The 27,991-nt window shown below is 42.9% G+C and overlaps 1 protein-coding gene and 1 long non-coding RNA gene across 4 annotated transcripts; one reads left to right on the forward strand and one right to left on the reverse strand.

The window, feature by feature from the left end:
• Positions 1-763: 763 nt before the first annotated feature.
• Positions 764-27,556, reverse strand: RHAG (Rh associated glycoprotein). 3 transcript variants are annotated; one of them, XM_084822519.1, is made up of 10 exons: positions 27,370-27,556; positions 21,083-21,266; positions 16,790-16,940; positions 13,569-13,716; positions 12,137-12,303; positions 9,667-9,804; positions 8,677-8,798; positions 5,317-5,390; positions 4,815-4,888; positions 764-973 (listed from the first exon to the last, which is right to left on the reverse strand). In XM_084822519.1, exons 1-10 carry the CDS (start codon positions 27,530-27,532, stop codon positions 896-898), a joined length of 1,299 nt encoding a protein of 432 aa, XP_084678645.1. In that variant the 5' UTR covers positions 27,533-27,556; the 3' UTR covers positions 764-895. The 3 variants fall into 3 exon arrangements, with proteins under 3 accessions (XP_084678645.1, XP_084678653.1, XP_084678662.1); XM_084822527.1 differs by lacking the exon at positions 27,370-27,556 and adding an exon at positions 27,001-27,137; XM_084822536.1 differs by lacking the exon at positions 5,317-5,390.
• Positions 26,032-27,816, forward strand: LOC146358880 (uncharacterized). The gene is made up of 2 exons (XR_014786111.1): positions 26,032-26,231; positions 26,712-27,816. It is a non-coding gene; the product is annotated as an uncharacterized LOC146358880 (long non-coding RNA).
• Positions 27,817-27,991: the final 175 nt, after the last annotated feature.

Consider the following 27,991-nt stretch of genomic DNA (forward strand, 5'->3'; position numbering starts at 1 on the left):
TGTCAGGGATGCTCTGACTTGGATTCCTGCACTGAGCAGGGGGTTGGACTCGATGGCCTTGTAGGCCCCTTCCAACCCTACTATTCTATGATTCTATGACTCTACATGACAGCTGTGTGGTATTTGAAAGCCAGTCTCCCTGTGCACACTGACTGTAACTTCCCTTTTAAATAACATTTTGCTCAAGTCCCCAACTGACTTAGTCATTCAGTAGTTTGCAGGTTCTGTAAGGGGAATGGCTAAAAGGGAAAGTCTAATAAAATATGGGTATAAGCACTCCTTTGGACTTCAGGTTTATGCAAAATTATGCTTATACATAAACCTGATTGTCACAAATAGCCTGTTTCATGATTAGAATGCCTTACACACATTCTAGTACTGTTTCTGCTGTTATAACCACTATGACTACTCTGATATATTTCCATTTACTCTCACCATCACTGTTTTTTGTGACAATTGATGCAAAGATATGGTGGACAGGGATTAATTAAATTCAGTATTTTTTTAAAAAGAGGACAGTTAATTGCACCTTCTGGCTTCCTTTTAGGCTCTGTCTGATCTGCTCCAGTAGGTTATGGGTTAGGTTTTGGATTTATTGGTGATTCAGCATGTTTCTTATCAATGAGCCTTCTTTCAAAGTACTTTACTGCCAGGTTATGAGTGCATTAGAAGCTCATACTACAAGTAGGTTATGTACTGTGTCCTGTAAAGTCATTCTGCATATGTGTAATATTCAGAACACTTACCAAGAAAAAAAGCTAGATTACATTTTGCAGTAGTTTTATTTTTGCTGTAAGTCAACACAGATATAGATAGAACAATAATGTATGGTCCCGTTATTTCATCAGATATGTAAAATACCGCAAAGAAAAGAACAAATTGTGGAAAGTTCCTTCTATACTTCAACAGTGAGTTTATTTTGAACTTCCTGGTAGTGAGGATTACATTTCTGTGACATTTCTTCAATGGGAATCTAGGAGGGAAAAAGTTGAGACGTTTATTTGAGCAAATGACATTTCACCGGCTTTCACGCTATAGCAGTTATGTGTGTTAGCAGAAACATTTGTCCCTTGGGCAGGGAAATTAATTGGTAACAGAACAAAACTGCCTGGAATTAGTCAGCATTTCTGAGCTTGGTTTTTGGCCAGTTGTCTGTGCCAACTCAAAAGCTCCCTCCTCTAACAGCAATTATTCAGGGGGCTGGTGCTGACAGAATTGGAGCACAAAGGCCACTGAGAAACAGAGCGAAGTATCTGGTAAGCCAGACACAGTAAGCCAGACACTGAGAAACAGAGCGAAGTATAGGTAAGCCCTGGGCTATGCAATGATACAAAAAAAGGGAACAACCACCCATAAAATAGCCCATGGAGGAGTGAGCATGCTCAGTAGCCATGCGGCATTGAGTGTCAGTTGGAAAAGAAAAAGGGGAAAGAAAAACTGTGACCAGGGGTGGGGGAAGTGGAAAGCCTGCTTGAGCTCCAACAGTATCCTAACGGACAGCATGGTTGTCTGGCTGGAACCTTGAACAGCAGCACTCCTGAAACGGAATTTGCTGCAGGTCCCACTTGTGTTATTCTTACCTTCTTACTTGCTGAATGATTACAGACTGCAGTACACCAAGTCATAATAGTAGTTTTGACTTTCTGAGATGCTCTATCCAGAATTTACAAAGACACATAAAGGATTACTTTTGTCCCCTAAGGAAACATACTTGGCATAATATTGTCTCTATGATCTGCTCCTTTATCTATTGTATTTATTTGAACAGCTCTATTGACCTCAAGGGGGCTACCCAGAACCACAAAAGGAATACAACACACATGACACATTGAGAAAGAAAGGTTCCCCTCATACGTAGGAAAACCAAGAAGCAGGCATTTGTCTGGCTCCAATAATTATTCACCTAACGTAATTGAAACTTCTGGGTTCCTTTAAACAGACATCACCATTCCACTGGGCACAATTCTTCTCCACAAGCCAGGTGGGGCTGCAAAACCCCCTTCCTGAAACCTTAGAGAGCCACCGCCAATCAGTGTTGACAATACTGGGCTAGATGGACCAACAGTCTGATTCAGTATAAGGCAGCTTCCCGTGATCCTAGGCCCAAATTAAATGAATGGGAGTCTGCACAGGAAAATACCCAGTCAGTTAATAGCCCCTTATGTCAAAGTAGCCCTACATGTTTCAAAGGTTATGATTAATTTACATGGCTTTGATCAGCCCTTAAACCACTGAGATAAATGAGATCAGATGCCTCTGACTTTCAAGTGCAGTTCAGATACTGCTGAAATCTGTAAAAGTAGGTGATAGCAGTGGTGATGGATTAATGACTTCAGGGTGTTCTACAGCAGGAAATAATAATATGTCATTGCCTCCTGACTTCCACTAGTTTCTGACAGCAGGATTTCAAAAGAGAAAGCCATTTCAAAAGTAAAACGAACAACCACTTGCATAAAGCTGTATTCATAAACTGTGTATACAGATTTTCTTAAATGCAACTTGTAGTTTCTGTCAGTTTCCTGCTGTACAACGTGATATATGGAAGAGGTCTGATGCAATGCAGGAGTGGGCTAATGGCAGCCCACTCCCTGACTGTTTTGGCCCCCTTGAGGAATTCCAGATACCCACTATATGCTGTTCTTTTCCACCTGACTGAGGCAACATCTCTTTTTATTGGATCTTTAGAAAGAAAGATAAATTAACTTGTACATTTGGGGGAACATCTAGGGTGGTCTTCTTGAACCTGTTGCCTTCCAAATGTTTTGGACTTCAACTCCCATCAAACCCCAGCCAGTATGGCCTATAGTCAGGAATGCTGGGAATTGTCATCCAAACCATCCGGAGGGCACCAGGTTGGGGAAGGCTGATGTAGGGCCTGCCTAGGCCCCCTGAATTTGATGGTGGGAATGGAAGGAATAAACTAATCTTATAAACTAAGATCATGGCATCTGGCCCCATCACTTCCTGGCATATAGAAGGGGAAGAAATGGAAGCAGTGACAGATTTTACTTTCTTGGGTTCCAAGATCACCGCAGACGGTGACTGTAGCCATGAAATTAAAAGACGCTTGCTCCTTGGGAGGAAAGCTATGGCCAACCTAGACAGCATAGTAAGAAGCAGAGACATCACCTTGCCGACAAAGGTCCGTCTAATCAAAGCTATGGTTTTCCCAGTAGTAATGTATGGCTGTGAGAGCTGGACTATAAGGAAGGCTGAGCGGCGAAGAATTGATGCTTTCCAACTGTGGTGCTGGAGAAGACTCTTACGAGTCCCCTGGACTGCAAGGAGGTCAAATCAGTCCATCCTAAAGGAAATCAACCCTGACTGCTCATTGGAAGGACAGATAATGAAGCTGAAGCTCCAATATTTTGGCCACCTAATGCGAAGAGAAAACTCCCTGGAAAAGACCCTGATGCTGGGAAAGACTGAAGGCAAAAGGAGAAGGGGACGGCAGAGGATGAGATGGCTAGATAGCATCACGGATGCAATGAATATGAACTTGAGCAAGCTCCGGGAGAGAGCGCAGGACAGGAAGGCCTGGCGTGCTATGGTCCATGGGGTCACGAAGAGTCGGACACGACTGAACGACTGAACAACAACAAATGGAAGGAATGCCTGTGTCACTCTGTCTGCATTGCTCCTCTTCTCCTGAGATTCAGAGGCATGTGGTGGAGTTGACAACATGGCGCCAGATTTCTCCAGCCTGTTGCAGCCAAGCACGCTGGATACCCCACCTGCATTTGAGACTCCTTTTGTGTTGCTGCTGAATTCAGAAAGTAAAGATGGGGGAGGGGAGGATGGGGAGAGAAACAGAACCAGAAGGGGGGGGGGCAATTCCACATCACATTGAGTATGAGATCATATTTAAGGTGTCTCTAAAAAAGAAAGGGGGGCACTCAGGATTTGGACCATGGTGTATAGTCAAGGAGGGTTTAACCCTTCCCCCCTTTGCTGCAATTAAAATTCCCACACACTAAAATTGCAGTTTGCTGTGGGGTGGGTGGGAAGCAGGGTTTTTTTTTAACCCACATGTTAAAAGCAATCTTTAAAATTCAGTGTGTGAGAGAGATCTAAGAAAGAAAGGGGGAGCTGAGAAATGAGTTGTAGAGAGCTTTGTGGGTTGGGAAAGAAGAAACAGGAAGGTAACAAGTTGGGTGCAGAAAGACAAGAGAGCAGTATGTATGCACTATGAAGTGCAGAGGGGGAAGGGATAATGGAACGCAGTGAGACCTGTGGGATGGGAAAATAAAGAAAGGGGCTGGGAACTGAGAAATGGGGTGCAGACATGGGATGATGCAAACAAAAAGGAAGAGAGAGAAAGAAAAAAGCATGCACTGTGGGATCTAGAGTGGGAATAAGAAAGAGCAGTATGAGGTGCAGAAAGAAAAGGTGGGTAAATAGAGAAGGGGGTTAAAAGGAAAACAGTGTTAAAATGTTAAGAAAAGAGCTTTTCCATAGTTAACATAACAATGGAGGAGTGCAAAAGACAAAGTGACCTTCAGAGCAATTTGAGTTGTACACCCCTGCTTCTCACTAAAGCTCAACTACCATGTGGGATCTGCAGAACTCAAAGCGGAAGGATGCACATAGCAGATCACAATGCAGCTTACTATGTTCCAGGATTCTCACTGAGAACAATGAAATCTGTTAAGAAATTGGAAGCTCTTGATTGGTCTGGCTGGAAGGATGGACCAGAAGTAGAAATTGGTACTGAACTCCCAGTATTGCCCTCTAACTGTGCTGTACCATAAATCTTCAATCCCATGAAAGAAAAAACACATTTTTGCACCCTCCGCTTTATGATTATGTCTTACCTCCCAGTACACTGAGTCATCATAGCAGTTCTGATCAGGTGGCTGTCCCAAGAAAGGCAACTGTAGAATTAATCCTGCAGTGGGGAATAATAGTAAGTTATAAGTGGGAAAACCTCCTATAACAGATGCTATATAAAAACAATAAAATGGGATGCTGGAAAAGGAGGAGCTATTGTCTCTTTCCATTTCTGTAAAGGTAATGGGTGATAAAAATAGTGGTGATTAAAAATCACTATTAACAGTGTGATTTTTTTTTAAAAAGGCTACAGAAGCCCAAAAAACTTGTTATTTCATTAATTAGCACCTAAAAAGTAAAATATATGCTTAACATTAATTTATGTGGATGTTTTGTGTGTTCTTATGCATTTTTCAAAAGGAGGATGAAAATGCTCCTTCCTTTTTCTACCTAGTGCATTAAAAATCTTTTTTTCTACAAGACATTATCATTTCACACAGTGTTTTAAGATGACATTGATATGATATGGGGCTTTGTTTTACTGACCTGTGAATGCCCCTCCTACCAAAGCAATTGCAAGGGAGCATCCCAGAGCGGCAGCCTGCATCCCAGTAGATATACTGTAAGGTGGGGAAATAAAACGCAAATTGCATCACCTTTGTCTCTGCTGAACAGAGTTAGTTAGGTGCATTCTTTTATACATACAATCAAATTGGAGCAATGTGGCATATGGGAATTTCATTACAAAAGACATGAAACATTTTATAGTGGGTGAGGAACATGCACATTGGAAGTACCCTCTCCATGACTAGGACTTGTCCAATATTCAAAGGTCCCTCAAAGTTTTTTAGCTGCCAGTGATCTGTGGCCCTTTCCCCTGTCTTCATGACTTTACTGGTGCACCAAGTCTTGGGCCTTGACAGGAAAAAGGAAGCCCACAGTCAGTGGTAGTCAGCTCCTCTTGTCTTTCTGAGAAGTACTTGGCAGGGCAAAGGGCAATACAGGGAAATCTTCAACCTGTAGAAGCCCTTAGTAGCCTATATGATTTGTGAAAGGACCTATTATATCCAAAAGGGCACTGCGCAAGCCAATGGACTGCAATTTACTTTCCAGCAAAAAAAGATCAGGACATTTTCCTTCAAAAAATGCATTTCATCTCAGTCAGCTCATAAATTTTATGGTCTTAAGATTTGTTTTGTGAACTGCCCAGGGAGCTTCAGCTATTGGGTGGTATAGAAATGAAATGGAATGGAATGGAATGGAATAAATGAATGAATGAATGAATGAATGAATAAATAAATGGCAGACACTTATGTGTGATTCTCTCTCTATTAGTAGAGACTCTCTTGGCTCACAGTCTAAGGGGCAGCCTGATTCTATGCTGCCCTAGGCATCAAGTGAACACAAGTGGCTCCATTGCATCCCTATTCTCCCCGGCTCTCTTCACACCTGGCATTTTATCCCACTACAAACTGGTCCTTTTGATTCCAGATCCTTTCCGGGATTTACAGTAGGGATGTACGAAACACTTACCTGGCTCTGCGCTGGGGCATCCGCGGTGGGGGGGCTCCCCAGCCGGGTCCGCGTGGCTGCCTTTACTTTACGTAAATACTTATGTAGCCTATCATGACTGCCTGCAAGGACGCAAATGGCGGCTGCTACGACCGCTGCCATTTGCGGCCGCAGCAGCCCGGCCGCAGCCGGCCGGGAAACCAGCCGGAGCCGCCGCCAGAGCCACTCGAGGTAACCTCCGTCCCAGGGGGCTTCCGCGGGGGGGGGGGAGGCCATTCCACCACGGATTCCAGGGGGGGCAGATTCTAAAGAATCCGGCCTCACTGGAGTCCGTGGCGGAATTCTCTGACATCCCTAATTTATAGTGGCCGTGTATACAGGCATCTCTTATAGCACATCCCTCTGCTTTATACCTTTTCATGGCTGGGCGGAGCTGCACGGAACAATCAGGACAGAAGGGGGGTGCTGGCCCCATGCCCCTCCCCTCCCCTGATCATTGGTTCCTGTAACATGATTGATGGCTCCGCCCGTCCCTCCACTCCTCCACAGCAGGAGGGAAGTTGGAAGCAGTTCTAGTGGCCTGGATAGGGGGCCATGGAAGCTGGTCCCCTCCTTGAGAGAGTCTTCTTGGTGGCTTACTCTGAAGTTGCTGGCACTGCTAGTCTTTCTCTGCTAAATATGTCAGTGTGTGATGGAATTAAATGCAGTATATTGCTTGCACTACTGAGTTTGGAGGGTATACCGATTTCCGGGTTCCCAACTACAGAAGCTGGGAAATCCACAAATGAACTTCTATATGGTCAATACACCAAGCCATCCCTAGCAGCCCCCCACCCCAGGTGACCGCTTCACGGGGGACACCTTCTTTGTTAGACCCAGCTTGCTTCCCCCCTGCCTGCACTGTTGTTGCTCTTCCCCATTATTCTGGCTTCCCAACGACCTTGTAAGGTGGACTAGGAAAAGAGATAGTGGCTGGCTTTCTCTCTCTCAATCTCTCTCTCCCCCCCCCCATGCTGTTGTTGCTGTTCCCCCTTATTCTGGCTTCCCAACGACCCTGCAAGGTCGGTTAGGAGAGAGCGACTGGCTAGGTGGGAGGGAGTACTATGGAAAACCTCCTCAGCATTACTGCCACATCTAAAACAACTCCACACCCAAAAAGGAAACGATTAAAAATGACAATTCAAAGCTCTGCGTGATGAATTTATTCAGGGGAGGAGAAAAGGCACTTTTAATTCCCATTGAAATCCTAACCGTCAAGCTTTTCTCCAGCGTGGCTGAGAAGAGAGACTCCCCCATCCACCCTGGGAGGAAAAAAGCCCATTAATCTGGTGAGCAAAAAGGAGAAGCAGCAGTCAGTGAAGTCAATGGGAGGGGGAGGTTCAAAGTAAATGCATTGAAGGGGATGGGAGACTTTAGGACTGCTGCTCTAAGTAGACTTACAATGCACTCCTGTGCATGCCTACTCAGAAGCAAGCCACACAGATTTCAATGGCACTTACTCCCAGGAAAGGAAAGCCTTACAGACAATGGGTTAACTCAGAAGGGGATCTTGGAGAAGCATTTAGGATGTTTAACCACTTTACAGTTCAAGCGCCCGTAGTGGAATGGGAGAGAGGCAGAAACGGTTACTGGAAGTGTGGTCAGAGGCCTCCCCCCCACACACCAATTTGTTGTCATGACAATGTTATTCAACACTGCCCAGCAGCACCCCCTAGCACACGCCCACACAAAGCACAATAAAGTGCTAAAGGGGAAATAATACACAGGGGGGAAATGGCGATTTCAATCGCAAGCACAGAAAATGCTGGGTTTTCCCCGTTCTCAGATAACACGGGAAGAGGAAGGCGAAGTTGTGAGATAGCAGCAGGACAGCAGCATCATCATTTAATGCTCCTGTGAAAACCAGTGATTAAAGAAGAATGATCCTGCTAAAAAACCAAGGTGTGTAGAGAGCCCACATCTCTAGTGTTTCATGCTCTCCCAAAACCGCCTGTGTGATGCAATGGTGCCTAAGAGGTGTTTTCCCGAACAGTCTCATATCAGAAACACAGATGGCTACTGCTGATGTCCTAGCTCAGGGAATGGAGCCAGCTCCTGCTCTGCTGTAGCATTATTGGCCTAGTGTCTGATCCATGCAATAATGCTGCTGCTGATACTGCTGTGTGGGAGAGACCATAGGTTCAGGCTGAAAAATGAACAGGAAATCAAAAACAAAAATGGTTTCATGCATTCTTGGTGGACTGGTTGTTTTGTCTTTTGTCAAAATATAGATTAAAATCCAGTTAAAGCATCATTTTATAAGCATGTAAGAACTATCAGAGATTCTATGCCTAAGTAAAACATTTTTGCAATCCACTTTGTGGGGGTTTAAAATTTAATAAAATGAAAACTCACCGGGGGTTGACCTGTATCGCAGCTGCAATGATACTTGCAATGCCCCCCAAAACACCAGGTAAGCCATGCAGGTTATGGACGCCACAAGTGTCTTGAATCTTCAACTTTGAGGCAAAGAATGGCTATATGGCAGGGAAAGATTTTTCTGAGTCACTTTAAAATGGACTATCTATTAAAAATATATATAGATTGCTCTTCCTTCTTCTCCATATCCTTGTTATACTATAAAAAGACCATGTCTTATACAATGTACAAATGACACTGCTATATTTTGGGGTATCATCTGTATTAATGATTCATTTGGAGTTGTGCTCCTGCTGAGGAATGAGGATAGGCTACAGCTATCGGTTCCCCTAAACAATAAGAGTACTGACTCGGAATCCAACACTGTCTTGCTGGCTAGGCTATGGACCCGGGCTACCCATGCACCTCATCCTGGTCAGAAACACAGGTTGTACCAGGTCTGTGTTTTTGCAATAAGGCAAATCCCCAACATGGTCTGAAGGACATTTTCTTCTCAACTCCAAATACAGAAATCATTCTAAGTGATCGCTAAGTGTGAGCATAATCTATCCCACAAATCTTGTCAAGGATATTTGAAAACGTTTTCAACTCCTAATCTCCCCACACAACAATGTGTCCCTAAGCGTGGCTATCCCTGAGGCCCCAGAGGAAATGAAGAGAAACCCTTCTCAATCTAACAGGTGACAACTGAGATACCAAAATGGTCCAAATTGGTCCTGCTGAACTTTCCCTGACCCAGTTCTAATCATTTTTATATATAACCAGTCTCTGCCTGCCATAAAGCAGGAGAACCCTTGCAGCATGCGCTACAGCAATAATCAAATAAACTAACAAGCGTGGCTCTGATCTTAGGTATCCTAACATAAAATTAATAAAGCCTACTCACAAAGTCAGTGTAGCATATACAACAAGCATATCAAAGCTGGGATCCATTGTATTGACATTACTTTAACAAATAATACTCACAGTCACGTATTTGAATCCGATAACTGAGATTATTCCAGCTATGCTGCCAATTAACATGGCGCCAAAGGGCAAGATGTTCAAGTCAGCACAGGAACCCACAGCGACTCCTCCTGCTAGGGTAGCATTTTGGATGTGCACCTGTCGGAGGCATGCAATATTGACAAGTGGGGGCTAAGCTACCCTGTTAAACATGTAGCATGCAACTTAGCCTCTCTTTTTGACTTACAAGTAAGTGCATGGGGCTCTGATCCAGATCGGGACCATCGTGCACGTGCAGGGGAGATTTCTTCTCCTCAACTGCTTGTTTTCTTAACACCATCACCACCACCACCACCCTGCCCTGTACACAGAGGCTAAAGAAATAAATAACGCTTCCATTGGAAGATAAGACCAGTAAAACTGAGAATCAATTTGCTTTTAATTGGCTATTCCTGCATTCAGAGTAGGGCTTTCTGTTGAGGCCAAAGAAGGCAATTTCCAAAAATGGCACTAAAGTATACAGTAGAAATAATGCACAAGCTGGACTTGGCATCCTCACATTACCCAGGGCAGGACATATGAGGCATATGAAAGCTGCCGTATATATAGCCACACCAATCAACAGATCTCTGGAAACAAAGTTCTATGCTAGAACTACTACTAGAGCTCCATTTTTCGGAGATGCAACCTGAAGCCTTATACAGACAAAGCATACAGCCTGCCACAGATTAGGCAATCATTTTTTCAGTAACAGTGCACCTAGACCAATATTGTCAGCTTTGCCCTTTGGCACCCTTATAACTAGAAGGGACTGGTTTGAAAGTGGGAGTTTCACACTTGCTAAATATGCACTCTGCCTGGGGTGACCAGAGGGAAAGGAGGACAGGGCTGCTGTACCTCTAAGAGTTGAGGAGAAGTGGCATCTTCAACATGTGTAGCTTTTCTTACTCCTCCATGACAAGCAGCACCTGCCAAATTACCTCTTCTACACAATGGTATAGGGGCCCTGTCTTTGGGGGAATCTGGTCACCCAAATGCTATCTTTGAGCTATCGCCCCTGATTATCTGGGAGCAGCAGTGCTAGAACGGTGCCATTCCTATGCCTGTGACTTCAGTGTGGTGGCCACTGCTTTCTTATCTGCTCTGTTACTGCAGTACAGTAATGTATTGGGTGACATCAGGAACGTGAGAAAATCATTCCTTTTTATTTAGTTATTTAAATTATTTATATCCCCTTTTGAAAAACATTTTTCTAAGAGCCTTAACAAACTCTCTTTAATAATAAGAGAGGGTGTGTGTCTGTCTGTCTATCAGAGCCATAACACCAAGCTAGACGCCTGAAATGCAAGCATACCAAGGGGATCCTATGGGTGTGCCTCTCAGAGTTGTTTTGTTTATAAAACAAATTAATTGTAATTAATTTAAATATGTCCATGTGGTTGAAGCCAGCAATAACATTTTCAGCCTCTGGGGGCAGACTTCTGTACCCAGAACATAGTTTTGCTATGTTTGAAGCCAGGGGAGATTAGTAGGCTGAGGGACAGAGTTATACAGCTGCTCCCTCCCACTGCTGTAGGGTAGCCCCCATCCCCTGAGTAATGGCGTGGATAGACCTCTCCCTTAAGGAACTACAGAGATGCACCAAGGCAGGAGCGATGCCTGCAGGTGCCTGCAGACATGGCTTCACTCAGAAGGGTGGGTGCAATGTGTCCAACTCTGACAGCTGTGTAAAAGTTTACTTACAGCCTTCACAGTATCAAGTTAAGGGCTATTCCCACCCATGTGAAACCAGGTCCATTTGCTAGTAATACTAATATAATGTGGCTTAAAGTGAATATCCACAGATTAATGCAGAAATGCTAAGGAATGAACACATATAAAAGGGACATGGAATAGAAATAGACTGATTCATCCATCCCTAGTCCTAGGCCACTTAGTGGTTTAAAGGTTAATACCAGCACTTTAAACTGAGCGTGAAAACAAATTGGCACCAATGTAGGATTGGTGTAATATGACCACTTTGCTCCTGCAAGCATCCTGGGGGATGCCTTTCAACCAGCCTGAGTTCTAAACTGTCCTTAAGGGCAGCCCCGTGCAGTCAGCATTGCAGAACTCCATTCTGAACGTAACTTGTCCACACAGTTATCCACTCTGAGCTGAAACTAGCAGTGCTACATCCCACAAGCAACTTGTATCAAGAGTTCAAGAGTTCAAAAAACTGGTACTTCCAATTTATTTGTTGATATGCAACCTTTATCTCTCCAGCAAGGTGTGTCACACCTTGACACAATGACACAAACATCTGTGGAAAACATGAATCCTTATGCCCATTTTTAAAACTCACTTAAATCGATGCAAAACAACCCCTGACTTGTGAGGCTACAGCTGAGCTTCTGAGAAACCCAACTGAACCCCTATATAAAGAACTCCAGTTAATTGTGATTGATATGCATGGATTAACTGAATCTCTGGAGTTCAAGATGAAGCTTACCATGTCCAGTTTGCCTCTGTGTTCAACCAGGATGGAGGTGGCAAATGTTGTGAGTGTGCATGCTGCCAAAGAGAAGTATGTATTGATGATGGCTCTTTGCTGGGCATCTCCTGGTTCTGCAATTGCTGAGTTAAAACTGGGCCAAAACAGCCAAAGAAAAAGGGTACCTATAAAAATACATTTTAAAAATCAGAAAACAAAATGCCACTAACTTCCCCTCATATTTTTAAAAGGACATAGCAGCAGAGGAAACTGGCTTAAAACCAATTGGACAGTTTCCATATAGCACAATATTGTCTACTCTGACTGGTAGGGGCTCTCCAGGGTCCCAGAGAGAGAACCTTCCCATAACTTGCTACTGGATCCGTTTAAGTAGAGGTGTTAGGGATTGAACCTGAGATCTTCTGCATGTAAAACATGTCCTCTACCACTGAGCTGAGGTCCTTTCCCATAATTGTTTTCCAACTCCAGATATCATACATCTACTTCCCCCACCATGTGGCCTTAATGAAGCCTTAGTTGACACAAACCTCTATGCCAATGTAACCACCTGAAATTCCATTGTACCAGTATGCCAAAATTGGTGTAACCTCATATTTAGTGAATTATGTCAGCCTAGCACTTACACTTAATCCCAATACTTATTGACTACTACTGCACACCTTAGAATTATGCCACGTGTCCCTATTGGAATCCGGCATTCCATCATTAGATAGAGAGGTGAGACAACTGAGAGCCAGCTAGTGCTATAACTATTAAAGCCCTGGATAGTTTTTAAATGTTAAAAGCGCTTGTGGATAGTTGAAAAGTAGCAAGCTTTTCACATTATAAACCACCCTTTTAATCTTTAACACATCATCAACATGTAAATGAATAAAAATCTCGAACAAAATTATTCCAAAATCACTTATTAACTGCTGATAAACTGAAGTATGTCATCAAAGTATAGTAAGAAGCAAGGAGAGGGGCAGAAGATAACACTAATTTTAGGGGGAAGCTGGATGAAACGAATTTACTAGAAATAGGAATCTGGGGGGAAAATATTTTCAGCACATGTGGGGCACTGGATTGATGGTTCAGAGTTTGCTGATGTCTCAGGTAGGGCGCCATACAGCTGAAGTTAATTATTCTAAAGTCCCACCAATGTTGATGGAAGAATTAAGTGCATGCCTAAATTCCTCCTATCAAAATCAGTGGGACTTAAAAGGCATGCCCTGGGCCCATACAGTTCCTTTGTACTGGCCTAATTACTTGATTCTCCTGACTAATTGGTTCAGAACAGTGACCAGACAGAAAAAAATATACGAAACAGAGTATGACATTGCTTATGAAAACAGAGAGATTTTGCTGCTCATCTTCATGATGTGGCACTGTCATTCAGAAGTGGTGTCATGAAAATTGACCTATAATAGATGCCAAGCCTCTTACTCACCAATCATAGCAAATAAGTCTGAGTGGTAAGAAGAGCCTTCATTTTCATGTCCATTTTTCAGATTGGGCCGGTATAGGACTCGGGCTACAGCCAGACCAAAGTAGGCTCCAAAAGCATGAATGACCATGGATGCTCCGGTATCAGTGGCCTGCAAAATGACAGAATTAGCCTCAATGGTTAGTTGCAAATTCTGATATAAAGCATGAACCCCCATCTTAAGGCCAACCCGCCCCGAGTAAATATTACAATTGCCATCTTAATGGCATCAGTAAAAATGACTGTGTATACATGGGACTCATCTTTTAAAAAATGAGGTTTTTACAATTCTGCTGCTGAGGTAAGTAATCTGGTTCCCTCCAGATGCTTTGGACAAAAACTCCCAGAATCCTCAACCAGCATCACCAAAGGTCAGGGATTATGAGAATTGTCATTCAGAACACCTAGAGGGCACCAAGTTGCCTTCCTCTGTTCTAAGGCCATGGTGCCACTGCACCAGTATAGGTATGCAAAGGGGTCTACAGCAGTTGCTCCCCCCCTGTTGCTACAGATGATGCCAGCACAGGCCTGCATAGTGGAGGGGTGAGTACATCAAACCCCCTAGGGGGTTGGACTAAATGGCCTTCAAGTCCTCTTCCAATTGGCTGCTGATTGTACTGCAGCCCATATATATATAACATTGCACCTCCATAGTCTTTCTTTAAACTGGAGGAAGAGGTTGCTGAGAAGTGTTTTGTTCTGTTGCATTAGGCTCCTGGAAGTAAAAACTGAAGGGGAGTTAGGTCTCAATGATATTATTTTTGGATTTTAAAAAAAATGTTTTTAGTGCAAAGTTGTTTTTAGTTATATGTTGCTTGTATATACTGTCCGTATGCTTTTATGTAAATGGTTTTTAAACTTTGTATATTGTATTTTAATGTTTTAACTTTTGTAAACTGCCCAGAGTTTGTAAACTGCTATGGGGCGGTATAGAAATGTAATTAATAAGGAGGAGGAGGAGGAAAATGCGCCTTTTTCTTTCTTTGGGGGCTAGGAGAAAATTGGTTTTTGGTAAATTATGGGCAGGAAAAAATAAAACTAATTTTGGGGGAATCTGGATGAAATGCATTTTTTAGAAGGGGGAATCTGTGTGGGGGTGGGGGAATATTTTCAATACATGTGGGGCACTGGAGTGACAATTCAGAGTTTGGTCGTTGCATCAGAACATAAGAAGATCCTTGCTGGGTCAAACAAAGTGGATCTAGGCCTGCACTGTGTTTTTGTAAGTGGCCCGTCAGATGCCTCTAAGTTCACCAGCAGGGTATGAAAACTATGCCCTTCCCCTTGTGTGTGTGTCCCGACCACCTGGAATTCAGAGGTAAACTGTTTTGTAGCATGGAGGTTGTTGGCTGTGAGCTTCAGTTATTTAATTTAGATAGCTCTGCTGTCTTTGCCATGAGGAAATTTAGGCTTTTCTCTCTCTGGGCATCTCTACAACAACCTAAAATCCTGCATTTAAAACAGTGCTTTCTTAAATGCAGTATCACAACGACTCCCTTTTTCATGTGCTTCCTTTCCCCCCACCCCTTCCCCCTCCTTCTCCCCATATCTGAGTCTTCCATTATCTGTCATTGATCTCACTCCTCTTCTTGCCGCTTTTACTCTTTTCACAGAGGAAACTGAAGGGGAACACAACGGGGTAATTTGATACCCCATTGGACTCGATGGTCTTATAGGCCCCTTCCAACCCTATTATTCTATGATAGCTCACTATCTGAGATCTATTTAAAAATGGAACAAAGGACTTGGATAATCACGGTGTCATGTAAAGAGCCCGCAAACTTCTGTGAAGGAGCAATCTCAATCGCAGGATAAAAGCTCAGTGTGAAGGAGCTCTCTGACTCTCAAAATGGATTCTAGACTAAACCACTTTGTCACTTTGGATACGGAGAACAATTCTTGAATGATCTGACTCCAACAATGGAAAAGAAAATACAAAAGAGTTAGCTATTTAGTGTCAGCATTCTGAGGAAAACCAACTTTTTACAGAACTTTTACAGAACTTAATCTTAACCAATCTGATACAAGCTTTGAAAGATCAGGTGTTCACATAAGAGATTCATGACAGAAACACCAGCACCATCTTCAGGACACTATTCAAATCACTGGAATAACCATAATGCCCAGATGCTCATTTCTATTTAGACGGGATGTTTTGGATCCCTGAAGAAGGCCCAGTTATATGATACAGGGCGGAAACACTACTTCAAAGAATATATTTCAACATCCTGAGACTTTGACTCTTCATTCCGTTGGGATATAAATTTAATAATAAATTTAAAAACAACAACGAAACATCAGATTTGGGCATCAGGTGAACTAAAATTCAAACTATTAATTTGAGGTTTGGGTCTTTAAAAGAACTCTCCCTGGGAATGTCATTTAGTCACAGCAGAGTGGGCACATCTGTTTGCCTAAGTCCATCAGATTTTGGAAATGCTAGACTGGGTCTCAAAATGTTCTTCTGGGTAGTACATGAATAAATCTTGGATGTGAATACTTTCCTGTGATATATACAGAATGGGTGCAACCCCAGCCCAAAGTTTAGCATAAGTTATTGATTAAAACTGAACATTAAAATGTTAATCTGGATAGTACTGGATTGTACACACTGCTTGGATTCAAATACAACTGCATGTGCAGCTTGGTTCTGTTGTTACCAAGACCTTGTGCTGTTGCTGACAGCAAGCAATTCCACATAGCCAATAGTGAGAAAAAGGAAACCCAGCTGAGCTCATGGTACATACTGATTCATTGATGGCCTCTGTCTTTTGATATATCATAGCACAGACTATCAAAGGCTCAAACTACACATGACAAAGCATTACACATTTCCCCCACCATTAAAAACACCCACAACCATATCAACCTCAGAAGAATGTAAGTTAGGGTGGAGCAGGGCAAATGTTCAACTCGACCACTCTCCCACATATCTTCCCTACTGTGAGTCTTCCTTATAGAAAAACTACTATACACCACTGAAGCCAAAATATTCCACAAGGACAGGGCAGACGGAAAGGGAGCAAGTGTAAGCAGAAAGTCTTGTGGCACACCAGACCAGACCAAACCGATAAAGCTGACAGACACAGAGGAGAGGTTCCCCCTATAAAGCAGCATTTTGATGTGGGTAGAATAGAAGTGAACAGCTTTTCTTCCTGAATATATATGTCTCAGAAAATCCCTACCTCTAGTATTGACACAACAAGATGTTCATTGCAAGCAAAGATGGTAATTTCCAAAATGGCCATGATCAGCATCTGGACTGGACTTGTTTTTCCCAGGAGAGCTCCAAATGATATCAGGACAGTTGCTGTGCTGAAGTCTGCATTGATCATACTTCCAATGTGAAGAGGGAAAGAACACAAATAAAGGCAGGTTAACTATGAGGTCATGGATGTGCCTGGGCCCTGAGAATGGAATGAAAGCACACGATGATACTCTTCTACAAGGGAGCCTAAGAATCACAGCTCTGTAAGCTGCCTGGATGGTTGACTATGTGGGACTGTATGAAAGGGCCAAACTACACATTACATTATTCATGCTTTTTCAACCATGCAGTGGTTGTAAAAAATACACACAAACATGTTTGTGGGGCATTTTACTACCCCAAGCCATTTTTCAGTGTATCCTGGGGTGGTAGTTGCCCCCACAAACAAACATGCATCTGTGGTATCAGAAGAAGTATATTACAAATGAAAAATATTAGAAACATATCACAAGCTGTCAAGGTAAAATTTTAGCTAAATTTTTTATTGCTAATAACGAACATGTTTAGACATTGTGGGGTATTTTTCTACCCCATAACGAATTTGTCTCTGGTAAGGTAAATGTTCCCCAATAAAATCCCAAGGTTGGTTCCAACTTACTGGGTTCCTTCACACGGAGTTTTTATCCTGTGATTGAGATTGCTCTTTCACGGACGTTTGTGGGCTCTTTACATGATGCCGTGACCCTCCAGGGCATCTCCTGCACAGCTGCACTAAATGCCCTTTGTTCCATTTTTAAATAGATCACAGTTAATGAGCTATCAAATTACCCCGTTGTGTTCCGCTTGAGTTCCCTCCGTGAAAAGAGTAAAAATGGCAAGAAGAGGAGCGAGATCAATGAAAGATAATGGAAGACTCAGATATGGGGACGGGGGTGTGTGTGTGTGGAGAGGAAGCGCTTGTAAAGGGAGTCAGTGGTGATCCTGCATTTAAAATGGAAGCAGAAAGCCCCGTTTTAAATGCAGGATTTTAGGCTGGTGTAGAGATGCCCACTGACTCCCAAAGTATTTAAAACTGCTTCCCAGTTTTCTTTGCAAAATCCATGGGACATTTTTATACACTCCGTATGTTGCATGGTTTGGGGGATATAAAGATACCCCAGTGGCAGAATCAATTGATTCTGGGAATATTTTATGCTCCGCATTGAGGTTTTTTTTAATTTTTTTCCCCAGAAAAAGAACACTGGCAAGTGGCAAGAGGCTGAACATTGGGGGCAATATGCAGGTGATAGAAAACAACAATGTTGTGGGAGGATGATATTGTAGGTCTACTTCTGTGTAAATTCTGCAATGAAAAGTGCATTTGGGGTAACCTCTTTAGGCACCCCATTTTAGAAGGGTAAAAATAGTGTGCTTAAGCTGAAGGCTACCTTTTAGCTGACGAAAAGGCAGGCGTGGGCCACCAAAGCAGGGCCCCAGGGCTCCTTTTGCTTCAAACTAAACAGTGCCCTTAACTTAAAGTATATCTGCCCCAAGTGCCAAACCAGATGTTATAAGAAATACAGAACTGGACTCACTCTGTTTCTTGACCCTCTCTTTCTCCCTTATAACATCTGAAACACACAGCATGATCTGGCATAGTTGTATAATTCATCACCCTGCAACTTCCTGTCATTGTTGGCTGCTGTTATCTTTATTAGATGCTACAAGGAAGAGAGGGAGAAGAGACAAGGAGCAGCTGCAAGTAGCTCTTTGTGTTTTATAATGTCTAGCCTGGCCTCAAGGTCAATATGTGTAATTAAAAAAAAAAGATTGATAATATGTTAGTTTAAAACAATCAGTAGGAATGGTGCAACCACAAAATTTCCAGGCTTTGGTGCAATCCTCTTGCAAGTCTTTTTCATTGACATACCCATGACTGGACTTCCTTGCAAGAGAATCCCTCCATCAGAATGTTGTCTGTTTCATTTCCTTCATGTCAAATGAGGAAACTGAAATGGATTCAGCTTTTTACATTCATTGGAGACATACACCACTTGCACAAGGAGAGTGTGCTGCCAGCCTTCCAAAAATCAATTTAATCAAAAAAGAATTTTTTGTACAGAAAATGGAGGACTTAATTAGGGTGTGAATCAAAAGCTTTGCTGATGTTTGCTAGTTTTTTCGTAGTTTAGGCTGCAATCCTATATCCACTAACCTGGAAGTAAGCGTGACTGAACTTACTTCTAAGGAGACATATAGAGGATTTCACTGTTAAAGAACTAAATGAGTTTTCCTGCATTTACTGGCTGTAGTACTCCTATAAAATTTAAAATCATAAATTTTAGAAAAGCATAACATCAAAGTTTTAAGAGGTGTACTAAATGAAAAGTAGATGAGAGGAGGTGTTGTGTTATTAGTTACTACAGGCTTGCCCTTTAGCAAAGACACTGGGCTGGTTCACATGAGGGTGGCTAATAAGCCATGGTGGCATGTTAACCACCTTGTATGTGCCTGTTGTGTGCTGGCTGTTTTCCCTGATTAGTCTTGCCAGGCACAACTTGTTGTGTCGTTCAAACCTGGCAAGGGTGGCTTATTGGGGTTGTTAACAAAGCGCCCAGAACCCATGGCCTGTTGTAGGGTTGTGCGGTGGTTTGGTAACCTTGCCTGGTTCAGATGACACAAGAAGCCACAGTGGGGGGCTTGAATCAGCAACCTGGAGCCCGCAGGTGCCGCAACCCACTGTGGCTTATAAGCGAACCAGGTCACTGAATTCACAACCACAATTGAAAAGAGGAAAGAAATTTGGATTCCTTGCAACAGCTGTGAAGCGGCTGGTCGTAGCAACCAGATTAGATGCTGCATGAATACTGGTTTAACTGCAGTTCCTTCATTTGATATATTGTGTTCTTATTTATTGAATTCAGTAGTTTCACAATATACTTTATTTGGGTCAACATGAGCAATTTACGTCTGAACAAATTCTGGGAAGTTCATTTATTGTCCAGTGTTTTAGTGAAAACTTTTGTAAAATGCTGGAAACAATGCAGATTGGGTAAGGGTGCAATCCTATGCATGTTTAGCCAGAAAAAAAGTCCTACAACTCCTAGCATGCCACAGCCAGCCATGTCTGTCTGTGTGTCACACTCACATGCTATTGGAATTCCTCTGATATGATGGAGTACATAGAATATTGAAAACAATGGGAAACACTGCCATGAATTCCAAATTCCAGAGGGTTAACCATATTAGTCAGTTGTAGCTGAAACAACCAAGTGCCTTGTTGCACTTTAACGTCTAACAAATGTATTATGACGGGTAACACATGCTACCCCTGCCGCAGCCCCCCACCCCACCCCCAGCAATTCAGTAAAAATAACAATATGTTTTTTGAGGGGGAAAAGGCATCTGTAACAGTTGCGGAGTGCCAGAAGTGTTAGAATTAGCTTATTTGCAAGCTAATTTTGGCCCTTTTAGAACTCCATAGCTGCTACAGAGCTCAAAAGTGGCAAAATTAGCTAGTAAACAAGTTAATGTTGACCCTTTTTGTGCTCCTTAGCCACAACAGATGGCATTTAAAAATTGTTTTATTTTATTTATTTTATTTCTTTGCACCTGCATGGGGTGTGTGCCCATGGGGCAAAAATAGCCCCCATACCTCCCAAAGTTGCCCACCCCTGTATTATGACATGAGCTTTTGAGAGATGCACATCAGATGCATGAAGTGATATTTAAGTTGGCATATTTATCTTTTTAGGAGATCTGTACACCGCCCTTCATAACACATCTATGTTCACAATAGTAATTTATAAACAACGAAGTACCATAAAACAACAAAGACAATAAAAGAACTTAAAAGTGCCAGAATGTAGTACACAATACCAGTGTTTTGTAAAACGAAACCCTTAAGAAATATGTATAACAGAAACATTTTGTCTTAGCGTCTAAAAGATAAGAGTAGGCAGCAGGAGTGTATCTTTAGGGAGTGAGTTCCATAACCAGAATGCCACAGCAGAAAAGGCCTTCTCCCTGGTCACCCCATGCATTATCTCTACTAGTGGGGGTACTGAAGGGCCTCACCAGAAGACCTTAATGTCTGGGCAGTTTGATATGGGAGATAGTGTTCCTTAAGGCACATATTGTACCTACCAACTTAGAATACATCTGCTGGTGGCCTCTAGCTTACAAAAATGTGTACCATAATAATATTGTTAACTTTTAAGGAGCCACAGTACACCTTATGAATCCTAGTGAGCTTTCCAGTGGAGGAGGCTTCTGGTGACTGATCCCTTACCTTTTGATGCCAATATGGATTTCATTTGATGTCATATGCCAAAATCCTTGTAGTAGGATGCCCCACTGGAGGCCCAAGGCAGCAATAAGAAAGGTGTTACCAACACTGCTGAAGCCATATTTCTTCAGGAAGGTCATCAGGAAACCAAACCCAACAAATATCATCACATGAACATCCTGAAAGACTGGAAGGAAAAGAAAGACAACAAATATATTGGGCCTAAGATTGGCTGCATCTATTTAGATGTTAGAACTGTGTACTTATTTGTAATTACCTACCATAATAACCAAATTTTTCAAAAGTAGGGTCAATCATTTCTGATAACAATAATATTGCATTTCCTCTATTTCCTACGTTGAGGCATACCATTACTTATGTGGCCAAAACAGCACCACTCATGCACAAAAGGGAGATATCAGCAGGCCCAACGTTTGCAAAAGGACAAAAAGAAAGAAAGAGAATTGGGGGGGGGGGACCTAAAGTAGGGAGGCAAAAAGAGCACAATGAAGTCTGAGCATACTCAGTTGCCATGGAATGCAGAATGACTGTGTGTGTGTGTGTGCGTGTGTGTGGTAGGGACAGGAAAATGAGGAGGGAAAGGCGAAATGGAATGGAGTATCCTGGAAAAGGGCATGGCTGGCTGGAACCATGTACAGGAACATTCCACATTGCAACATTTAGTTGCAGGCCCCACTTGTGAACAGACTATTCTCAAACACAGAAGGTGTACCAAATAACCAGGATTGTCTGAATATCTGTCTTTCTGGGGAGACATTGAAACATACTTTAGAAAAGATAATTAACAGACATATTTTTAAATTATCATTTGCATGTGTTTTAAAACTCCCATCCATTCACACAGAGGGAGCCCGATAAGTATCCTTCCTATTGCTTTTTGCGGCAGAAATATGGACATCTATTGGAACAAGCCCTGCCACATCCTGTGTGAGGCAAAGAGGCCAGGGTTATTCAGTTCAAGGTTATTCAGTTCAAAGTTATTCAGCCTTTGCCTCTAAAAGCAAGGGGAAATTCTCTTGCTAAAGCTTTCAAACTAGAGGAATTAATTAGTCATAATTATCAGTTAAATTAAACAAGTTTGCATGTTACTAGGGGGGTGTCTCCACCAGCGATTTACTCTGAGCTGGCTGCGTGTTGAGGTTGTTAGGGATACATGATGTCATCACCATCCAGCAGACTCCCGGGAGCTTATCAGGGAAAAAACGGATTTCCTGAGACTGCTTAAAGTCCAATTCTTTTCCTTAAGTAGGGTTCTCCCTGGTATAGTTGCTGTGTGCAGCAACTGCCCAGGGGTGTGCCTTTCACTGTGACCCCAATCAAGGGGTGTTTCTGTGTGTTTCCTTTCCTGTCCCTGCACAAACCAATTAGTGTCTCCTCAGAAGTAACTCCCATTGTGCTCAATGAGACTTGTCCCTTGAATGCCCACATCAGAATGTTCAGAGATCCCCCTCAATTGTATTGGCACAGTTTAAAGCAGAAATTCCCTAAATGCTTTAAAGCACAATCTTGAGGCTCCGATTCTCTTTTGTTTTGTTTATTGCCTTAGGAAGTAACCACACCTTCACTATAGAGATCCTAAACAGCATCAATGGGGCCTGGCTTCCCATCCCTATGTTCTCCCCCCACCTTTCCCAGCACAAGCATATGTGTGTCTACTCGGAAATAAGTCCCATTGCACTCAATGAGGCTTGTTCCCAAAATGCACCCTCTTGAGTTGCTGAGATTATCAAGACACAGAATGTTTTATCAAAGGAGAAACGGGGGGGGGGGAGCCTGGATGGGGGGAAGCTTCTCCTATTGGTTGAACAGCCCCTGCCAGTCAGATGACATTCACTCCCCCCACCGCCCACACACACACCCGGAGGTATGTTCTGTAAAGCGACTTAGAATGGTGCAATTCACACGCCCGTGGAGCCCTGCATGGACCAAAGCTGGCTCCTTGAAAAATGCAGATAAGCCACTCCTTCTTTCTCCTTCCGTTGTCGTGGAGACAGGGCCTATGTGTTTTTTGAGATATAGATGTCTTTAGAGATATTGAAGAAAGCTGGAATCTTATAATTTAATAAACAAATATTATTCATTGTTAGACTTTTTGGGAACACATCTCTAAAGTTTTCATTTCCAATTTTAGTGATACACAGAACAAAACAGGCTTAAGTTGCAGTGTTCTGGCCCCTGGGAGGGCTTGATCTGGTTTTCTCAACTGGTCAGGAGGATGGTGATCTGAAAGTGGGGGAATTAACATCTGTTCCCTTGTCATGGTCGGATCACTTCCTACTGAGGTTTAGACTCTTGGCAGCCTTTCCTCTCTGCAAGGGTGGGGGACTGATTAAAATGGTCCACCCCCAGAGACTAATGGATTCCAGAGGGTTTGGGGGGATTTTCCTGCTGGTATGGCTGGTGCTCTTGCCGAAGCCCAGGCAGCTCTATGGAATGCAGAGATGCCTTGGGCGGTTGACACAATCTCACCCAAGTGCCCTCTCCCTCTGAGCAGAGCCCAGCCAGCAACATGGTATATACCTGAGCTGAGGGCAATGAAGCAAGAGGGGAGACAGCTAGAACGCAGGTGGAGGAAAACTCGTGCTGAGTCTGACCGAACACAGGTTAGAGCTCATTATCGAGCCTACTCTGTGGCGGTGAGGGTGGCAAAGAGACAGTTCTTTTCCACCACCATTGCATCCTCTCAGTGTCGTCCTGCAGAGCTTTTCCAAGTTCATGGCCTGTTCCATTCTGAACCAGGGAGAGAGACTGTGGAACCCTCAGTAGCACACTGTGATGAGTGGCACTTTGAGGATAAAGTCACTCACATTCATTATGAATTGCACACCATGATTAATGCAGTTCCATTGGTAGAGGTGTTCAGAGCACCGTCTGGTCCAGTTTTATTGGAAGAGTTTCAGTTATTGAGCCTGAGGATGCAGACAAGGTGCTTGGCCAAGTCCGGTAGACCACTTGTGTGCTTGACCCTTGCCCTTCATGGCTTATTAAATCAAACAAGGAGGGGTTGTCCGGCTGGGTCCAGGAGGTTGTAAATTCCTCCTTGAGAGAGGGAGTGGTGCCTGCCGCTTTAAAAGAGGCGGTAATCAGACCACTCCTGAAAAGCCTAACCTGGTGCCAGAGGATGTTAACAATTATAGGCCAGTGGCCAACATTCCCTTGCCGGGCAAGGTGCTTGAGCGGGTGGTTGCAGGACAGCTCCAGGCACTCTTGAATGAAACGGATTGTCTCGATCCATTTCAATTGGGCCTCAGGCCTGGTTTTGGAATGGAAACTGCCTTGGTCGCCCAGGGGGATGACCTCTGCTGGGAGAGAGACAGGGGGAGTGCAACCGTGTTGATTCTCCTGGATCTCTCTGCGGCTTTCGATACCATTGACCATGGTATCCTTCTGGATAGGTTGTCTGGGTTGGGAGTTGGAGGCACTGCACTACAGTGGTTCCGCTCCTACTTGGATGGCCGATTCCAGAAGGTGGTGCTGGGGGATTATTGCTCTGTGCCATGGTAATTGTGCCATGGGGTTCCACAGGGCTCTGTTTTATCCCCCATGCTGTTCAACATCTACATGAAACCGCTGGGGGAGGTTATCCGGAGGTGTGGGCTGAGGTGTCATCAATATACGGATGATACCCAGCTCTACCTCTCATTCTCATCAAACCCAGGTGAGGCAGTGGCTGTTCTGAATCAGTGCCTGGGCAAAGCAATGGACTGGATGAGGGCCACTAAACTGAACCTCAATCCAGACAAGATGGAGGTACTGTTAGTGCTAGTTCGTCTGCCTGACTAGGTGATATTCAACCTGTTCTGGAGGGGGTTGCACTTCCCCTAAAGGATCAGGTTCATAGTTTGGGGGTGCTCTTGGACCCAGAACTGTCACTTGAGGCACAGGTGAACTCAGTGGCATGGAGCACTTTTTATCAGCTTAGGTTGGTATACCAACTATGCCCTTATCCAGACAGAGATAGTCTAGCTACAGTTATCCATGCTCTCATTACTTCTCGTCTGGATAACTGCAATGTGTTATACATGGGGCTGCCTTTGAAAACGGTCTGAAAACTTCAGCTAGTCCAAAATAGGGCAGCAAGATTGTTAACAGGGACTGGCCAACGAGATCACATTACGCTAGTACTTTTCCAGCTGCACTGGCTGCCAGTCCATTTCTGGGCCCGATTCAAAGTGTTGGTATTAACATTCAAAGCCCTAAACGGCTTGGGGCCAGGTTATCTGAAGGATTGCCTCCTCCCATATGTGCCTGCCTAGATCCTAAGATCATCCTCAGCGGTCCTTCTCCGTGAGCCCCTGCCAAAGGAAGTGAAGTGGGTGGCTACCAGGAAGAGGGCTTTTTCTGCTGTGGCACCCCGGCTGTGGAATGAGCTCCCTCGAGAGGTTCACCTGGCACCTATGTTGTATTCCTTCCGGTGCCAGGTGAAGACCTTTTTATTCTCCCAGGCATTTTAGCTTCCTAGTGTTTTAGCTTTGGTGTTTTAAATCTGTATTTTAAATGTCTGCATTGCTGCTAGGTTTTATTCTGGTTGTATTGTTTATTGTGGTTTTGATGCTTTTATATTTTATATTGCTTTATCCTGTGCTTTTTGGTTTTAATTTTTGTGAACCGCCTAGACAGCTTTGGCTATTGGGTGGTATAGAAATGATATACATAAAATAAATAAAATAAATTTAATTATTAGAGAGAGATGCCTGGACATACTGGGTTGGATCCAAGGAACCATGTGTAGAAGGAGAACATGCATTAGTGTTGTTCCATGATCTCTTACACCAGGGCTCGGGGAATATTTCTTGTTGTGCAGTGCCACAATGTATTGAGTTGTGTTACATTAGGCAAATACAGACTGTAGGAGGAGCCCATTAAAAGGTCTTGAGAGTGACCCATCTTATGAGAGAGCTTGTATAAATGGAGGAACCCCTCAAGATCTGGGATCACTTTCCTCATGCAGTAGTCTTCTGCTAAGTCCGAAGCAGCTCTTCAGTAAACAGGAGGCAGCTTTGGCTCCAATGCATAGGGGTTTTTGCAGGGCATGGCTGGCAGGAAGGAAGGAACCGTGAACAGGAACACTCCACATTTCAACATTTTGTTGCAGACACTACTTGTGAACAGACTGTTCCGAACACAGAAGGTGTACCAAATAACCAGGATTGTGTAAATATATGTATTTCTGGAGAGATATTGCAATATATTTTAGAAAAGATAATTAACAGACCTATTTTTAAATTATCATTTGCATGTCTTTTAAAACTCCCACCCATTATTAAAGTTGTTGGTGGTGTTTTTTAAGAGAGAGAGAAGAAGAGAAGAAGCCTGATAAGTATTCTCCCTATTGCTGTTTGTGGTAGAAATATGGACATCTATTGCAACAAGTCCTGCCACATCCTCTGTGAGGCAAAGAGGCCAAGGTTATTCAGTTCAGCCCACTTTGCCTCTAAAAGCAAGGGGAAATCCTCTTACTAAAGCTTTCAAATTAGGGGGATTAATTAATCATAATTTAGAGATATTGAAGAAAATGTGAGGTCTTATATTTAATAAAGGAAAGCTATTATTCATTGTTAGACTTTTGGGAGTACATTTCTAAAGTTTTCTTTTTCATTTCCTATTACAGCAATATATAGAACAATTTATTTAAAAAAACTAACAGCCTTAAACTGCTAACCTTGCCATTTCAAGAGGAAAAATGGTCTTCATTAATGCCAGCAAGTTACAAGACATTCAGGTATAAATTTCTTTACTGTTTTAATCTGGCAGGTCGGTCCTGTGTGTGAGCCAGCAGGAAGACAAGATAAACATTCAAAATATTAAATGAGAATCCTCTGTGAAGTCATCCAATACAAAAGCACAAGGACTAAGGACTAAATTTCAGCAAACCTTTCAGAAATAGAATAAGATCTGACCTGGAACAAAACTTCAAATGACTTCTTTGATAAGAGGAGAATTTACCCACAAACCTCTGGCGTATACGACATTATTTTGCACTAAGCCAGCTATGTAGAAACAATGCGCTTCAGTTAGAAGACGCCTTTGACACTCTGATGGCACTCTGATATGCTATCAATGTATGGTGTAAAGAGTACACATTGGAACAGATGACAGCAAGCTCTCTGACTTTAGCAGATGAATCTGCGGTTGTGCACAGTCCTGCAACAATCCAAAGACCCACAAGCTCTACCAGAGAGGGCTAATAAGCCAGCTCTGGTTTTGCGCGGTATAAAAATGTAACAAAATATATACATAAATATAAATTAAAAGATAACAACACTTACGTGGGTATAACAGGAATTCAACTGGGATGCTGCTCGGACTGCTCTTTGTCTCATATTTTACAAATATCCCAAACAAAATGATGATGGCCACCTCCAAAATAATGGCAAGTACAGGAAATTTGATCCGCATGGTGGTAGAGAAAGAAGAATGTGTGTTGGCCATTCTTGCAATAGTTTGCAAAGGAGTGATAATGAGCAAGAGACTCGTCGTTTGTCTTCAACTGGATTGCATCATAATGACACGTCAACAATGACCCTTGTCCAAGTGTCAAGCCCACTGAAGGAGGGGCTTAACTTTACAAAGTGCTTCCCGTTCAGAAACTTTCCACTTACTTATCTTTATTTTAGGATTTATATCCTGCCTTTCAAAAACTTTCCCAGAGTGACAATATTCTATTGGATATATAATGCCAGGAAATTAAAAATAAATCAGGTGACTTATCCTTACATTGTTTTTAGAACATATTGTTATTTCTAACTACCTTGGCTTACATCTTGTTAATAACTTATAAAAACTAGCAACTAAAATGAATTCATGTCTAAAATGATTACAAGTGCAGAGCTATTTGACTCTCCACGGGATAAAATGTCATACTGTTTCCCCAACCATATGTTCCCATAG

Source organism: Heloderma suspectum, chromosome 1 (genome assembly GCF_057233095.1).
Source record: "Heloderma suspectum isolate Gila_16-S chromosome 1, 16-S_ref, whole genome shotgun sequence".
Lineage (NCBI taxonomy): Eukaryota > Metazoa > Chordata > Lepidosauria > Squamata > Helodermatidae > Heloderma > Heloderma suspectum.

Bases quoted from the DNA above. Each gene is read 5' to 3' on its own strand.
- RHAG (XM_084822519.1), bottom strand. From the start codon at position 27,532: ATGGCCAACACACATTCTTCTTTCTCTACCACCATGCGGATCAAATTT. The intron at 13,717-16,789 runs GTAGGGATTTTC...GTCATTTTGCAG, and splicing joins TTGTTGTGTCAATACTAGAG to GCCACTGATACCGGAGCATC. The intron at 5,391-8,676 runs GTGAGTTTTCAT...CCCACCTTACAG, and splicing joins GCGATACAGGTCAACCCCCG to TATATCTACTGGGATGCAGG.